At 41.1% G+C, this 18,265-nt stretch overlaps 1 protein-coding gene across 1 annotated transcript; it reads right to left on the bottom strand.

The window, feature by feature from the left end:
- Window positions 1–2,170: 2,170 nt before the first annotated feature.
- ZNF614 (zinc finger protein 614) lies at window positions 2,171–11,958 on the bottom strand. The gene is made up of 5 exons (XM_079119125.1): window positions 11,827–11,958; window positions 7,822–8,046; window positions 6,767–6,893; window positions 6,378–6,473; window positions 2,171–5,245 (listed from the first exon to the last, which is right to left on the bottom strand). Exons 2-5 carry the CDS (start codon window positions 7,834–7,836, stop codon window positions 3,810–3,812), a joined length of 1,674 nt encoding a protein of 557 aa, XP_078975251.1. The 5' UTR covers window positions 7,837–8,046; window positions 11,827–11,958; the 3' UTR covers window positions 2,171–3,809.
- Between the last annotated feature and the right edge of the window lie 6,307 nt (window positions 11,959–18,265).

Genomic DNA, 18,265 nt, shown 5'->3' with positions numbered 1-18,265 from the left:
ACCACCACGGGAAATACAGTCCTGGACACTATTTTGGTTGAAAACTCAGTTATGGAATTATCCAGTGTAAAAGACAGAAGGAAAAAAAAATGGGACAAAAAGAAACAGCCTCAGAAACCCACAGGACAACAGCAAACATGTCAAAATATATGCAATGAAATTCCCAGGGAAAAGAAACTAAGAAGGGGGGAAAGAAAATATTTGAGTAATACTGCAAAACTTCCCAAATATGGGATGGGGATAGCTCCGATAGCAAGCATAAGGCCCTTGGGTTCAATCCTCAGCACCACCACCAAAAAAAAAAAAAAAATTCCCAAGTATGATGAAATATATTACTCTTCAGATCCAAAAATTTCAGACTTCTAATAGAGAGATCCACATACGGATACATCACAGCCAAAGTGTTAGAAGCCAAATACATGGAGAAAATATTGAGAAAATTCCTGTCTATTTATAAGGTGATGGGTACTGAATTGTGTACCTCTCCCCACATTCATAATTAAAGTGGTAATAAAGGTGAGGCCTTAATCGTACAGTGTAAATGTACTTTATAAGAGACACCAGAGAGCCTACTCTCTGCCACATGAAGACACAGAATGCACTACGAGACAGAAGAGGGGGTCCTCACTAGAACCTGACCATGCTGACATCCTGATACCTGACTTTTCACCTCCAGAACTGAAAAAAATGAGACGTTGTTGTTTAACTCTGTAGTAGTCTGTTACGGCAGCCCTAGCAAACTAGGGCACATGCTATATTTTCACTCTTTTTAAATGTTGGAAATCACTGGTGTTTGGTTTGCCACATCTACATTTATTTGCTAAAATTTATTTTAATCATAAGTACTAGTATTAAAAAACACAACTTAGGAACGATTTTAATGAAACTCAAATGTGAATACTGAGTACATTATAGAATGGCCACTTGAAGCCTGTGTAACCATAAAACTACATTGTTGAATAAACAGATTAATGAAAGATGGTCACTGAAAATATAGCTTTATTGATATAATTCATATCATAAAATTCACCCACTTAACACTATACAATTTGTGATTCTTAGAGTTGTGCAACTGTCACCACAATCAATTTTAGAGCATTTCCATCATCCTGAAAATAAGTTCTATACCCCAAATTTATGTTAATCACAAGTGTTAGTATTAAAAAAAAACTTAGGAACAATTTCAGTGAAACTCAAATGTGAATAATTGAATACATTATAGAATGGCAACTTGAAGACTGTGTAACCGTAAAACTGCATAGTTAAATAAATAGATTAATGAAAGATAATCATTAAAAATATAATAGCTTTATTAATATAATTCATATCATAAAATTCACCCACTTACACTATACAATTCAGTGATTCTTAAAGAGTTGTACAACCATTACCACAATTTTAGAACATTTCCATCATCCTGAAAATAAAATTCTATACCCATTAGCAGTGTCTCCCCATTTGTTCCCACAAATCTCTCCACTAGCTCTATAGTAGATATTTCATATTAATCCAACCAAATAATACATGGTCTTTGGTGACTGGCTATTAAGCATATGTTCAAGGATCATTCATTTTAGCATATATCAGTTCATAACTCCTTTTTCTTTTTTTTTTTTTATTGCCACCTAATGCTTGGTTACTTGAATATACTGATCCATTCCTCAGCTGATGAACATTTAAATTGCTTCCATTTTTTTGGCCATTTGAAACATTATCACAAGAATTTTTTTTTTTTTTTTTTTTTTTTTTTTTGGTGGTACTAGGGACAACCTGAGGGTGTTCTACCACTGACCACCAAGCCCCTTTTGTTTTGCCTCCAGAACTGTGAAAAAATGGAATTTTTGTTGTTTAAATCTGTCTGTAGTAGTCTGTTATGGTAGCCCTAGCAAACTAAGGCACATGCTGTACTTTCACTCTTTTTAAATGTTGGAAATCACTGGTGTTTGGTTTGCCACACCTATATTTATTTGCTAAAATTTATATTATTCATAAGTGCTAGTATTAAAAAACACAACCTCATAGTGAGGCAAAACAAGGCCTCACTATGTGGGCTCAAATTTGAGGAGTACCTGGGATTACAGGTGTATGCCACCACGCTCGGTGTCAAAAGCATTCCTGGACAAGTTTTTGTGTAGACCTGTGTTCTCATTTCTCTTGGGTATATACCTTGGAGAAAGTGCCAGATTATTCTCCAATTGCCACATCATTTTACATTCCCACCAGCAAGTTACTAGAGTCCCAACTTAACAACCTCAACAACTCTCCCCTACCAAAAGGGCAACCTACAATCACTTCTGAGACTCTTGCAAGTTGGTGCAGACTCCACCAAGTGAAGGGGCACAGTCCCCCAGGCTCATCTTCACTTCAGATGCCAGTCACAAGTCTCGGGCTAACTGTACTTCTAACCTACTGGTTACAAATAGGGAGTCCCATGATACTCTCCTCACATTCAGTAATTTACTAGAATGGTTTACAAAAATTAGGAAAAATTAGATTTACTGGTTTATTATAAAGGATACAAATGAATAGACAAAAAGATGCAAAGAGTGGAAGTGGGGCTGGGGATATAGCTCAGATGGAAGCAAGTCAAGGCCCTGGCTTCGATCCCCAACAGCACAAAAAAAAAAAAAAAAGAGTAGAAGATCCAGAGCTCCAAAGCCTCTGTCCCCACGGAGCTGGGGTGTGACCCTGTCACCATGTAGGTATTTTCACCAATGTGGATACTCTGCAATTTCATTATCCAGGAGTTCAATCTTCAGACCCCTCTGCCCAGGATTCTATCCTATGATCATCTGATCTTTATGGTGACCAGTCCCACCCTCTCTCACCTCATTAGGATAAACTGAGGTGTGATTGAAAGGACCTCATTATGAAAAACAAAACATTCCTAACACTGTGCAAGGAATCAGGGACAAAGACCAAATATATTTCTTAGAATAAAAATTGCTGTAGACAGCAATTTTTCTAGATTGTGGAACTGGGGCTGAGAGTATAGCTCAGTGTAGAGCATTTTCCCCTAGCATGCTTGAAGGCTTTGGGTTTGATGCCCAGCATCAGTGGAAGAAAAATTCAGGCTCTTTTGGCAAAGTAACAAGGAATGAGGTGAGGTAGCCTGCCTGAAAATGCACATCAGGTGTGATATTTGACATCCAATGAGGTTGGACTCAAACATACTCAAACATTGGACTTCATTCCTTAATGGGCTCTCAATATTTTGCCAAAGGCGGTCTACATTTAACATGTTCAGAACATTTTTTCCTATTTGATTTCCTGACAAACGATGAAGAAGAATGTGTTACTAAAATCTTGTCATATTTGTTACCATATTCTCCAGTGTAAACACTTGACACTAACTGAGGTCTTGTTGCTGGGTAAAGGCTTTGCCATGGTCACTGTTATTTCTGTCAATCAATGAGCTCACAATCCATGATGAGCCCTGATAATAACATCTTTTCAAAGTTGAATTTCCTAGTCTCTACATTCACAGAATTTACCCAGTTATACCCTTTGCAGATCATGAGCTAGAAATTTCTGCACAGGGCATCTCCATAACTGAATACGTCTGAGTTTATCTAACATATTTTCATTGACAGAAAATGAGAGGTAAAGGCTCACCAAAGGCACTGCCATACTTACTGCAACCAGGTTCATCTCCAGGGAAGATCCTTTAATCTTCTGAGGGCACCTAACAGGCAGTACCAGGATTACATTCCCATCTGCTAGAAATACTAATGTTTACTGAAGTCTGAGTTGCCACAAAAGACATTTCCACTGCACAAACAAGGCTTTTCTGATGCTTGAGTTCACTTTTAAGTGCTATGCTGTGACTCTCTCTTAAAGGAATTTTCAACTTGAATGAATCTACCCATTTCTCTTGTGTGCATTTTCTTATGTTTAACAAGGTTTGACAAGTGGGAGAAGGCTTTCTCACAATCACTGCATCCGTATGGTCTCTCTCCAGTATGAGTTCTTTGGTGTACATTGAGCACTGACTTTGTAGTGAAGGCTTTTCCACATTCATTGCACTCATAGGGCTTCTCTCCCGTGTGAATTCGCTGATGGGTAATGAGACCATATTTGTGTGAATAGGATTTTCCACACTCGGTACATACAAAGGGAGTCTTCCCTGTGTGCCCTCTCTCATGCTGTATGAGGCATATCTTCTGGCTGAAGGCCTTACCACATTCATTGCACTCATAGGGTTTCTCTCCTGTATGAGTTCGCTGGTGTATAACGAGAGTACGCTTTGTGGTGAAGGCTTTTCCACACTCGCTGCATATGTATGACTTTTCTCCTGTGTGAGTTCGCTGATGTATGATGAGAGTGCGTTTCACAGTGAAGCCCTTTCCACATTCATTGCATATATAGGATTTTTCCCCTGTATGAGATCTCTGATGCACAATGAGATTGCTCTTCACAGTAAATCCTTTTCCACATTCATTACAAACATAGGGTTTCTCTCCAGTGTGAGTTCGCTGATGTACAATTAGATAGCGCCTCATGGTGAAGCCTTTTCCACATTCACTGCATATGTAGGGTTTTTCCCCTGTGTGAGTTCGCTGATGGACGATGAGATTGCTCTTCACAGTGAAGCCTTTTCCACATTCACTGCACACAAAAGGTTTCTCTCCACTGTGAGTTCGCTGATGAGCAATGAGATAGCGCTTCATTGTAAACCCCTTTCCACACTCACTGCATATATAGGATTTCTCTCCTGTCTGGGATAGCTCATTGACAGTGAGACTGCTCTTCACTGTAGGGCTCTTCCTAAGTTCATTAAGGATACAGGGTATGTCTCCTATATGAGTTTTCTGATGCTTAATGGTCATAACACTTCTGGATGATTTCTCACCTGGATCACCTCCAGGTTTCTCTCCTGTATGAATGCCATCATGATAAATGAGCGGAGACTTTCTGGTGAAGATTTTCTCACCTTCAGTGTATGCAAGGGGTTTCTCAATTTTTTGAGTCTTCTGATGCCTGAAGACTTGAAATTTAGTACCTGTGCATTTTATACTTTCAGGAAATTTCATTTCAGTATATATATGTTCATCATTATCATGTAGAAGGATTTTCTCACCTTCATTAAACCCAAGAGGATTATTTATTTCATATCTTCTCTTCTGGTTACCTAAACTTAATCTTGATTTCAAATTCTTCCTATACAAATCATGTATTTGTATGTTCTTCAGGAATCTTTGGTTTTGAGAGTACTCCTGCAGGTGGCCATCAACTTTCCTAATTTCTATGAAAGGAGAGAATAAATTCTTCCATAAGAATGGTATGGAGTAAAAATTCTTAGAAGATGATCTGCTGGGCGTTCTGGTTTAGATCTGAAAAGTTTCCCAGAAGCTCATGTTGAAAGCTTGGTCCCCCAAATCCAGCAATGTTCAGAGGTGGGGCTTTTAAGGCAGTGATTGGATCATGAGGGCTCTGAACTCATCAGTTAATTAATCCATTTGATCAGATGGATTAATCTATCAATAGCAAAATGTACTACTAGGAAATGGGATCAAGTTGGAGGAAGGAGGACCCTAGGGCATGCTCTGGAAGAGTTTATCTTGTCCCTGGCCCCTTCCTCTCTTTCTGCTTCTGCTGTCATGATATGCAGCTTCCTTCTGCCACATCTTGCCGCCATGATGTTCCTGCCTTTGAGTCAGTTAACCATGAACTACATCCTCTGAAACCGTGAGCCAAAATGAGTCTTTTCTCCTCTAAGCTATTCTTATCAAATATTTTAGTCACAGTGATGAAAAGCTCACTAACAGAAAAGTCGGGGCTGGCTCTTTATTGTCAATTGAATGATTCCAGTAGAAAAGAAAATAATAAACATGCAAGGTGAAATAAACAAAGACTTATCCAAAAAGAGATAACACAGGGGTATATTTAAACTAAACACCTTGCCAAAAATAAAAAAGAGTTCTCAAATGGGGAGATAAATGTGTGGAGAAACTCTTTAGGTACCTCAGATATTTCACAGCAGTGATACCTCCCTTAGTGAGTAGAATGACTTCCACAGCCACTCACTAACTGCTGATTTGAAGGTGTGCCCCAAGAGCCATGTGTTGGAAATAAAATCTCCAATGCAACGATATTAAGAGGTGGGCTATGTGGGCTCTCATAAATGGATTAATGCTGATGACTTAAAAGGGCAAGAGGCTGCAAGTTTGACCTCTTGCTGTCTCTCCTGCACACTCTCTTGCCCTTCTGCATTCTGCTATGTGATGATGCAGCATGAAGCTCCTTACCATGTGCAAACCCCTTATCTTGGACCTCTGAGCCCCCAGAAATGTAAATAGCATGTCTCTGTTCCTTACAGATTACCCAGTCTTGGGTATTGTTATAATAGCACAAAAGGAACTAAGACATTCACTCACCTGGACAGCTTCCGATCTGGACTTCATCTTCTATTATCCACCATTCTTTTCCTTGCTCCAAATTGGAGAGTGCATCTGGTTTGACAGTAAGAAACCCTGTTTGTAAGAAAAAAAAACCAGATGACTTTAGACACACTGAAGAGGGGTATAGTATATCAAGTGGAAAATATTACATTTGAGGGACGAAACTTCTCATATGCAAAGTAGAAAGGTTTTTCTTTTGTTTTTGTTTTGTTTTGTTTTGTTTTCCAGAATAGGAGAGATTATGCCACTTTGGCACCAAAAGAGAACTGAAAATCTAACACTTCAAAATACCACAATGAAGGCAAAGCTTTCAGTGGTGACAAAAGATAGTAGGTGACCAAGTGACACAGTGGACCTATCCTTACCCACTGAGACCAGGTTGCTGCAGTTCTCCAACATCACATCCCGGTACAGGTGCTTCTGAGCAGGGTCCAGGAGCTGCCACTCCTCCCAGGTGAAGTCCACAACCACATCCTCCAGTGTCACCAATTCCTGCAGTAACATACTTCTGTTTAATGGGATGTCAATTCCAATCATTCATATAGAAGAAATATGAGGGAAGTTCTTCTAATTTTCACCATATAGCCTGCTTAGCCCTATACCTTTCTCAAATATATTTTCATACGAGTAAAATTCATGCATTTTAGCACAATTTCTAAATAGGAAACTTATGCAAATGACATCAGAACAATTTAAACATGCCTACATTAGCAGACTTCATGGTCAATAAAAGGACAGATCATAAACAGACTTCACATTCTCAATTTATAAGAGTACTTTTAAATAAATGTTAAAGAATTAAAAAACTATATAAGATGCATCTAAAGTACAGTAGATCATTAAAGTTGATTAAAACTTGGGTTAAAGGCCACAGGTATGGATACTGTCCACTGATCATCTCTGAAACACCATCAAGGAAATTTCCTAAGAGACTGGTCTGCTTTTTCCCAAAAACCAATGCATGTCATTTTTAAAAAATACTTTTTTAGTTGTAGATGGACATAATACCTTTATTTTATTTATTTTTATGTGGTGCTGAGAAGGGAACCCTGTGCCTCACGCATGCTGGGCAAGTGCTCTGTCACTGAGCCACAATCCTAGCCCCCATGCATATCATCTTGTTTTTCTGGTTTTAACAGTTATTGGAGATATTAGACACAAGGTGGTATCTAACGTATCTAACCTGCAGGATCCACCAGTCACATATCATGTTCCAAATATTAGTCATTTAGTAGGACTGTTATAAACAGTATATTCCTGACCCCACTTTGCCTTAATTTTGAAGTTAGATTCAAAGTTATTTTCTCCCCAGGACCCAATTATTCAATTTACAATAATTTTAGTTGAATAGATTTTTTTTTTCAGGCCTCTACAAGTCCATCAGAAAACAAAGGAAAAATACAACAAAACAAAAAGTCACCTGAGGCGCAATCATTTTTCTCTACACCCAGAAAATAATGGATATAAAACAATTCTGTGTTTTATATCTCTTCTACATTCGCCATGGAGTTCTTATGTTCAGAAATCTTGGTATCCAGTTTCAGGTGTCCTCAGAAATGATAATATTCTAGGCTAGGAACTTCCTCCTCCGTCCTTCACTCTTTTCCTCCATTTTTCTTGCTTCTGGGGAGCAATGACCTGTAGGCTAAAGAGCAAATTGACTTTAAGTATACGTTCCCTCTGTGCATCTGCCTTATGTAAAGGACCCAAGTATTTCCCACTTTGTCTTTACTTGGCACCTCAAAGGATTTCACACCCTGGGGCAATAAAGCAAGGTGCTACTGTGTGGAAGATAAGCTTTGTTTTGCAAATCAGAAGCTGACAGGACAACTAGGGGAAGTAAAAAAAGCACAACCAGCAGAGCACAATGCCTCCGATGCAGGTAAATTCATAGGCAGATCAACTTAGGAAAGAAGATACAAAAGGTTATAAGGATCTGGACATTAAGTCTTTAAAAGGCAGATGTGTGCATGCCTGTAATCTCAGTGGCTCAGGAGGCTGCTAAGCAACTCAATGAGACCCTCTCTCTAAATAAAATACAGAAAAGGACTGGGGATGTGGCTCAGTGGTTGAGTGCCCCCAAATTCAATCCCTGGTACCCCCCCAAAAAAGACAAGGGCACACAAAACCTAGAAAAAGATAATAAACTTAACTGACATTAATTTAAAATACACTTAACAGTAGCAAGATATACATTCATTTCAAAAGTGCATGTGGGGGAAGGAAATAAGAAAGTAGAACTAATTGGTCACAGCTGTCCTACCCTTGTATTTGTATACACAACCAGGGTAACTCCACATCCTGTGTGGCCACAAGAGTGGGAACCCAAATAGAGTAAGTTGTATTCTATGTGTGTCTATTCTGCCAAAATACATTCTACTCTCATGTATAATCAAAAAGAGTGCACATAACATTTTCCAGTAAAGATCATATGCTAGGGGCTGGGGAGATAGCTCAGTTGGTAGAGTGCTTGCAAGCATAAGGCCCTGGGTTCAATCCCCAGCACCAAAAAAAAAAAAAGATCATATGCAAGGATGTAAAGCAAGCACCAATAAATTCAAAATATATTTTCCAACCACAACAGAATTGAATTAGGAATACTTAAGAAAATTTAAGAAATATTCAAGCATTTGGAAATTAAAGAGCATACTCCTCTGGCCAGACTTCCAGACCCCGCAACCCTTCCCCCACTATTGGAGACAAAATTCCCCAGGGATGCTCTACCACTGGAACTACATCCCCAGTCCTTTTTATTTATAAATAAATATTTTATTTTGAAACAGGGCCTTGCTAAGTTGCCCAGGCTGACCTTGAACTTTCAATCATCCTGCTTCAGCCTCTAGAGCAGCTGGGATAGGAAAGTACCACATTACCTAGCCTGAAGAGATCAGTTATGAATAATCATAGGTTAAAAAGAAAATCACATGGGAAATTGGACAATATTTTAAACTGACTAGAAGATAAACAATAGCATACCTAAATGTTCCTAAAACAGTAAAGGAAATTTATAGCTTTAAATCGAAAAAGGAAAAAGATTATATCAGCAATTTCAAATCACTACTCTAAATTTCCAACTTGAGAAACTAGAAAGGAGACAAAGTTAAACCCAAAGCAGCAGACTGAAAAAAACTAGTAAGAAAAAGGTAGAAGTCAGTGAACTGGAAAAGAAAAAGGTAATTTTAAAAAATCAGTGGACCAAAATGTAATTATTTGACAAAAATCAACAAAAATGATAATGTTAACTGGAGTGAACCAGAAAAAAGAAAGAAATCACCTAGGCCAGTAAAAACCTGTGGGAGTGTGGTGTGCAGCGTAGTGGCACAGGCTTGTTCAGCATGCCTGGCTTCCATCCCCACTACAGCAAAAGTAAGCTAGAAATGAGAGTGTGGCTGAGTGTCGTGGCACAGGCTTGTTCAGCATGCCCGGCTTCCATCCCCACTACAGCAAAAGTAAGCTAGAAATGAGAGTGTGGCTGAGTGTCGTGGCACAGGCTTGCGATCCCAGGCCGCTGAGGCAAGAGGATCCCAAGTTCTAAATCAGCCTCAGCAACTTTGAGAGACTGTGTCTCAAAACTAAAATAAAAATGACTGGGGATGTAGTTCAGTTGTAAAGTGCCCCTGGACACCAAAAAGAAAAAAAAAAAAAAAGGAAGAAAGAAATGAAGATGTGACAACATCAGTACTGATCCTACAAGAATTAAAAGGTTTACAAGGTGATGTCATGAACAACTTTATGCCATAGATAAAAAACATATAAAAATACCTCTACATAAAAATTTATCCTTTTAGGCATTTGACCATTGAATCAGCATTTGTCTAAAGATAAATGACAGAAAAAGTTAAAAGAAAATCTAAATGAATACATAGTAACTACAGAAATTGACTCATTTAATTAAAAACACTTCAGGAATACTACAGTGGAAACTCATCTCACACACAAAAGCCTAGATCCAGCCAACTTCATTCCACGAAGCCATCAAGGATCATCAAGCTATGGCTCAGACACCAAAGCCAAAGGCAGTGAAGGAGAAGAAAACTACAGACCAACATCCTTCACGAACACAAGTGAAAAACAGCAACATACCACAGAAAGGAATGGGGTGCAATATACAAAGAATCACAGACTGTCTAAGAGGGATTTAGCTTTGGAATTCTGGGTTGGTAAATCATGTGAAAATCAATTCATGAGTAAAACATTCAGAATACTACGAACAGATGAGGACTTACTGAAACTGGTAAATGGTGTTACATGAAAAAGCAAAATGAACAACAAACTTAATAGTAAAAATCCAGAATGTTTTTCCATTAGAGTTGGGAACAGAGTTGCTTTCGCCTTTCCACACATCACTATACTAGGTGGTCTAGCTAGTGTGCTAAGATGACAAATAAGTAAGGGCATCCGGATTGGAAATGCAGAGTAAAACTGTCCTTATTCCTTGACAATATGATCTCTATGTGGAAAATCCTAAGAAAAGTGAAAAGCCAAAAACTAGGAAAGAACCCTTGGCAAAGCACAGAATCAGTGTCCAGACTATACAAAGGGTTCTCAAAACCCAACAGTACGCAAATAAACCACTCGAGAAAACTGGCAAAGGACGTGAAAAATATTCACCGAAGATGGGACACGATGGAAAACAAGCGGTGAGGACGCGCTCTCGCTGCCCGGCAGCACTAGGCGCCCATCAACCGCAAGCACTGCCGCCTGCAGGTGCCGGGCTCCCGCACGCCCAGGACGACCACCCGAGAGACCGTCCACAGCTCCTCCAAAAGCCGGACGCACACCCAGCCGCACGATCTAGCCCTTCTGTGCCCGGCCGAAAGGAGACGTGCACAGACGGCAGCAGGCGCGCAGAGCACGGCTGCAGACACTCGAGGTCCGGAGTGGGGATCCGCACTCGGCGGGTCTAAAGAGCACGTAACCCGAGCCTCAATAAAACTTAGAGACCTCTACAGCTCCGAAGAGGAAATGAAGGGCCGTCACACGGCTCGGGGTAGCACACGCTCGGCCCTGTGAAAAACTGCAAAAACAGGGTCACGGGCAAGACGTGGGCAGGAATGTCTGGAAACACTTCCAGTCCCAAATAACCCAGGCGAATCTTTTCTTTTTCTCTTTTGTTACCAAGGAGTGAACGCGGGGGCGCCTGACCACAAAGCCACATCCCCAGGCCTTTATTTTTTATTTGGGCTAAATTGCTGAGGCTGGCCTCGAACTTGCGACCCTCCTGCCTGAGCCTCCCCAACAGCCCAGAACACAGGCGCCTCCGCTCCGGCTGAAGGTGAGGGTGAAGTTCAACTTGCGTGGAGGCAGCAGCGCGGTGCGGAGGCCCCAGCGCTTGTGGCCTCGCCTGTCCCACAACCGGAGCCTGGGCAGCCTAACCCGGGTCGGGGTCCTCGGCCGCCTCCCGCGAGACCCCGACGAGGCTTACCTGCCCGACCGCCTCTGCACCCGGAAGTCCCAGCCTGGCCGCGACACTACCGGGATCCGCCGCGCAGCCGGAACCTCCCGTACCCGCCGCCCGCCCTCCGTGAGGCAATCAGGCCACGCCCAGCGCGGAGCTTCGGAGAGGCAACCAGGCCACGCCCAGCCCGGCGCTTCTCCCGGCCCCCTCATGGCCTCGCCCTCCTGCTTGCCGCGGGCGCTGTGCCACGCCGTTCACCACGAACGTTCTCAGAGGCCAGTGCCTGTCGGAGGTCAAATGAGCGCCCGCGGCATCTTGCCCGTGGTGCCGAAGAGGAAGAAAGATGGAGGCGCCCATTCGCGCCATGGAAGCGGCCATGGTGGAGGATGACAGCATCCGTACACAGGGCAAGCCCGGGCCGGACCGGAAGAGGCGCGGTCGGCGAGAGAGACGTTGAACGAGGCATGCGCGCCGAGGCGACCGGCAGCTTAGGCTGCGATGGCGCGGGTGCGGGGAGCCGGGATGGGGAAGGCGCCCCGGGAGTGGGCGGGGCCGGTGGGTCGCTGCGCCTGCCCAGGGCTCCGCCGCCGCCTCCTGCGGGGCAGGGGCGAGGGGCTAGGGCCGCAGCTTGTATTTCCTTGCAGAAGTAGGCGGATAGCCGTGCGCTCTGGGAACGCGCGACGGTGAGGCTGCAGTCCTGCTACGTTGCGTAGCCACCGAGTTTTGGCCTTTGTTTTGTTTTTAAGCACATTGATGTTGGTTCTGGCCGAGCGCCCCCGCGGGTCAGGAGGCGGAGGCAGGAGGGTCTCGAGTTCAGAGCCAGCCTCAGCAACTTGGCGAGGCCATGTCTCCCAATAAAAAGGGCTGGGGATGTGGCTCCGAGGAAGAGCATACTGGGTTCAATTCCCAGTGTGGAGCTGGGCGGGAATGAGGACAGAAAAAAGAATATATTGTAATTGTTGTCAGTAGAAAATTTCAGTTTTTCAGAGTACCAAAAAAAAAAAAAAGCAACCTGCAGAATTGGTATGAATCAGGTTTTTTTTTTTTTAATTGTGATTGTTTTAATAGCATTAAGGTTTGTACTAATAAGTAAAGAATATCATAAGTGCTTACTTAGGAACAAACGATTTTTTGCAGTTCTAAGGTAACATCTTGTATCATAATCATTATAAAAATGTTGGCATTAGAAAAAAAGTTTAGATAACCGATGCAGTTCACCACACAGTGAATATAGAAGACTAGTCTCATTATTCCTTCACAAAGTACACTTACATGCATTTGAACATTGTGGGAGAATATAGTTATCAATTCTTAGGTACAGTTATGGTGATTTGAAATTTCTTCAGTTAGATCGAATGTATTTTCCAACTTTTATGCAAGAATTTATTTATTTTTTGTAAATGGGATGCTGTAACACTGAGCAACATCTCCAGACCTTTTAAATTTTATCCTGAAACAGGGTTTCACTAAGTTGCTGATACTGCTGTTCACTGGTGACGAGTTCTGCTTCTAATTTTGAAGATTGAACGCTAGAGAAGCACGCCAAGGCAAGCATATTAAGCAGGTTTTATTTAAAGGCACTAGTACACACTTCTCCCAGCAGCTCTCTCCCCCATTATCTCTCCTTCCTGCCTACGTGACTAGGCCTGGTTTTGCATTAAGTGAGAAGCCATGGGCAGGGGCAGGGCCAAGGTGATTCAGGCAGGTAAGGGCCCAGGGGGCATTAATTAGCAGCTCCTTGCTGTCTGTCCTTGATAAAAGCATGTAAATTTGGTAATCAGTGGGCTCTGGAGATCTTTGACATTTCATTCTCCCTGGGGCAGTTGAAAAGGGAGCTAAACCGCAGCCATGACAGGCTCCATTTAGGGCATGAAAGATTTCAGGCCTAGATAGCCGATTCCAGGAAGGCTACTAGATTAGGACTGGCCTTTGGCAAACAACCAATTGGGAACTAACAAGCCAATGCCTAGCATTCCAAACCATATATGTCAATATGTGAAGACCTGGGTACCCTAAGCCAATGGAAACATGCCAAACCTCACATGTTGGAAGATCAGCCAACTGTGTACTTTGCTTTGTTCAAATTCCCCGCTCTACTGTGGAGCTCATAAAAATCCCACTGAATCGAGACTCGGTTCTCTCAGCCAGTACCTGCTGTGTCAGTGACGCTGTGAGTCCGAGCTCGAGCTTGCAATAAAGAGCCTTTTGCTTTTGCATCGGAGACGGCTCCCTGGTGGTCTTTGGGGATTCACGATCTGGGCACAACACAGTCTCCAACTTCCAGAGGCAATGTCTTTCATGGCCTTCGTTTCCTTGATTTGACCGGATCCCCTATTTCTACACTAATTACCTGTCCTTAATTCTGGCTTTATTGCTAGGGCTGGCCATGAACTTGAAATTCACCTGCTTCAGCCTGCTGGATTGTTGAGATTACAGGCATGTGCCACCACATGCAGCTTGTTCAATTTCTTAAAGAGTTATGATCCCTCCAGGATTTTAGATTAGAAAGCTTCTTTTAGAAATACAGCGTCCTAGAGGAAACATTCAGGAAGAGTCCTGTAGTGTCCTAGACTTACAAATGTATCTCCCTTTGGTACTCTTAAGTCCTGGTTCCAATTGCATCTGCCCAGAAAAGCCTTCCCTGAAAACTTACTAAAATAGCTCTTTGAGTACAACTAATAAACATACCAGACTTTTTTTTATTCCTAGCATTTATCAACTAAATTGTTTTGTATGTACCCAGTCTCCTCATGCTCCGTCAAGGCCATCACTTTGCCTGCTTGGTTTTGGATGTGTTCCCCATGTCTGAAACAAGACCTGCAATGTATAGAAGCTAAAGGAAGAGAAATTCAAAGAATGGACTACCCAACATGGAGTTGGGAATTTCTCACCGCAGCCTGTGTGGGGAGGGAAATCAGTAACTGTACAGAGGTGTGGGCTGACTGGAAATAAAAGGTTGAAAAAGTAGCATCAAGAAATAAAAACAAAGGACACAAGGAATGCTTTATGGGTGGAAAAGATCTGATGGGTTTGATCCTAACAAAGGAAAAAGCCCAGGAATTCTTTATTGATAGTGAAACACATCTGAGGAGTTTATTGTGAGGGAGGGAGGGTTCTTCCAGGCTGCGGGGAAGTCGTCCTGCACAGTAGTTCCTCCTCCCGGCTGCTGGGGCCTCAAGGCTAGTTGGGCGCACTGGTAGCTCTTTCCACCTCCAGGGAGTTGCATTTGAATCTGGGGCTCTCTCAGCCAATAAATTCCATGGTATCACAGAATTCTCTTTGAACAGGACATTGCCGAGGCAATGGAGCGGTCTCCGAGGGGCACACCTCCGCTTGGCAGTGACCCGGACAAGTCAACATTCATTCTTGGCTCCCAACAGGGACTGAATTCTGCCAAACCACCACATGGCAGACATCCACTTCTTTTGTTATGAGATGACTCAGTATTTACAAGCTAGATTAAGTAACCTTAATAATATCAAAGGAAATAACTGGATAGAGAAAACAAGATCCTTGTTCCTAGGAAAACTAGAATTTTTTGCACATGGACTTACTCAAATAGAATTGATGAAGTCCTGGGAAGCAGAAAATAATGGAAAGAAATTACATTAGGAATGAAATAAAAGCAACAAAAGGGGTAAATATATCATCAAATATGGTAGGTTGTGCTTTTGAATTTTAAAAATTCGGTTGGAACCAAAAATTATAGTCATGGTTTTCAGTGGATGTCGAAACATTGATGGACATTTGCCATATATTCCACCACTCACCCAGTAAGGCCAAGTAACTGACAGTACCAAGGGCTACAAAAGACCTGGGACAAATGGGAGTGTTCATACATGGTTAGTGGGGATGTAAATGAGAACACAGTCGCTGTGGAAAACAGCTTGACAGTTCCTTACAAACAAACTTACATGAACCAGCAGTCCTGCTCTTTGGTCTTCATCTGAGACCCAAAGACAATGTTCACACAAAATTAGATACACAACTGTTCACAGCATATGTATTCCTGACAGCAGAAAATGAAAACTCAAAATGTCTGTCCACAGTGAGTGGAGAAACACTGCAGTACAGCGCTACAAAATACCACTCCGTAACAAGTAAAACCCCAAAACTTGAATGGATCTTACAAGGCAGTTTACTGAGTGAATAAAGGACCCATCTCTAAGGTTACCTATTGAATGATTCTAATTTAATAGCGTTTGTAAAATGACAAAATTATGGAGGGAGGTAACTGGTAAGTGGTTACTGTGTCTTTGTGTTGGGGAATGTGACTCAAAGAGACACCAGGATGACATTTCCTAGTGTTGGCACAACTGTTTGGCATCCTAGTTGTTGTGGAATTTTAATTTTTAATTTATTTTTTTAAACAAGTTTTTTCATACATGTATAGGATAATAATGTCTCATTCTACCGTCCTTCCTATCCCCACCGTCCCACTCCTCCCCTCACTCCCATCTGCACAATCCAAAGTTACTTCATTTTTCTCTACCCACTATGGATCAGCATCCACTTATCAGAGAAAACATTCACCCCTTTAGTTTTTTGGGTTTTTTTTTTTTTTTTTGGGGGGGGGGCAGAGGTTATTTCACTTAGCATGATATTCTCTAGTTCCATCCATTTACTGGCAAATGCCATAATTTCATTTTTCTTTAAGGCTAATATTCCATTGTATATATGTACCATTTCTTCTTCATTCATCTGTTGAAGGGTATCTTGGTTGGTTCCATAGCTTAGCTATTGTGAATTGAGCTGCTATAAACATTGATGTGGCTACATCACTGTAGTATGCTGATTTGAATTCCTTTGGGTATAAACTGAGGAGTGGGATAGCTGGGTCAAAATGGTGGTTCCATTCCAAGTTTTCTGAGGAATCTCCATACTGCTTTCTAGAGTGGCTGCACCAATCTGCAGTTCCACCAGCAATGTACAAGTGTACCTTTTCCCCCACATTCTCAGCAGCTTACTATTGCTTGTATTCTTGATAACTGCCATTCTGACTGGAATGAGATGAAATCTTAGTTTTCATTTGCATTTCTCTAATTGCAATAGACACATTTTTTCATGTTTGTTGATCAATTGTATTTCTTCTGTGAAGTGTCTGTTCAGTCCCTTAGTGCATTTATTGATTGGGTTTTCTTTTTAGGGGGCATTAAGTTTTTAGAGTTCTTTATATATCCTGGAGATTAGTGCTGTATCTGAGGTGTGTGGTAAAGATTTTTTCCATCCTGTAATCTCTCTCTTCACATTATTGTTTCCTTTGCTGAGAAGAAACTAAAGTTTGAATCTGTCTTATTAATTCTTAATTTTACTTCTTGGGCTTTAGGAGTTTTCTTAAGGAAATCAGATCCTAAGCCAACATGAGGAAGATTTGGGCCTACTTTTTCTTCTATTAGGCACAGGGTCTCTGTTCTAGTGCCTAAGTTATTGATCCACTTTGAGTTAGTTTTTGTTCAGGGTGAGAGATGGAGGTAAGTCTATTGATGTAATGTATTATGTTTATTGATTTCTGTATGTTGAACCAACCTTGCATTCCAGGGATGAATCCCACTTGATCCTGGTACACTATCTTTTTAATATGTTTTTATATGGGATTTGTGAGAATTGAGAATTTTTGTGTTTATGTTCATCAGGGATTTTGATCTGAAGTTTTCTTTCCTTGATGCATCTTTTTCTGTTTTGGGTATCAGGGTGATATTAGCCTCATAGAATGAGTTTGGAAGAGTCCCCTCCTTTTCTGGTTAATGGAATAATTTCAGGAGTATTAGTGTTAATTCTTCTTTGAAGGTCTTATAGAACTCAGTTGAAGACTCCATCTGGTCCTGTGCTTTTCTTGGTTGGTAGGCTTTGGACAGCATCTTCTATTCCTTTGCTTTAAATTGATCTGGTTAAATTGTGTATGTCCTCCTGCATCAGTTTTGGTAGATCACGTCTCTAGAAATTTTTCAGTGTCTTCAAGTTTTTTATTTTCAGTATAAATTTTCATAATGGTTTCTAATTATCTTTTGAATTCAGTACTGTTATTTCCTTTTTTATCACAAATTTTAATAATTTGAGTTTTCTCTCTCTTTTATTAGTGTGGCTAAGGGTTTATCAGTTTTATTTTTTCAAAGAACTAACTTTTTGTCAATTTTTTCAATTGTTTCTTTTGTTTCAATTTCATTGATTTCAGTCCTGATTTTAATTATTTCCCAACTTCTGCTGACTTGGGTATTGATTTGTTCTATTTCTAAGGCTTTAAAATGTAATGTTTGGTCATTTATTTGTCAACTTTTTATCTTTTAATGTATGAGCTCAATGCAGTGAACTGTCCTCTTAGCACTGCCTTCATAGCATCCCAGAGATTTTGATATGTTGTATTGGTATTCTCATTTACTTCTAAGTATTTTTTATTTCCTCCTTGATTTCTACTTTTATCCATTCATCATTCAATATTATGCTATTTAGTTTCCAGGTTTTCAAGTAG

Source organism: Sciurus vulgaris, assembly GCF_902686455.1.
Source record: "Sciurus vulgaris genome assembly, chromosome: 17".
Lineage (NCBI taxonomy): Eukaryota > Metazoa > Chordata > Mammalia > Rodentia > Sciuridae > Sciurus > Sciurus vulgaris.
This window is presented reverse-complemented; position numbering and strand designations above follow the sequence as displayed.

Excerpts from the sequence above, each read along its gene's own strand:
- ZNF614 (XM_079119125.1), bottom strand. Across the intron at positions 6,474-6,766 it reads CAGCAACCTGGTCTCAGTGG|GGTTTCTTACTGTCAAACCA; the intron begins GTAAGGATAGGT and ends TCTTACAAACAG. Across the intron at positions 5,246-6,377 it reads CCAGATCGGAAGCTGTCCAG|AAATTAGGAAAGTTGATGGC; the intron begins GTGAGTGAATGT and ends CTCCTTTCATAG.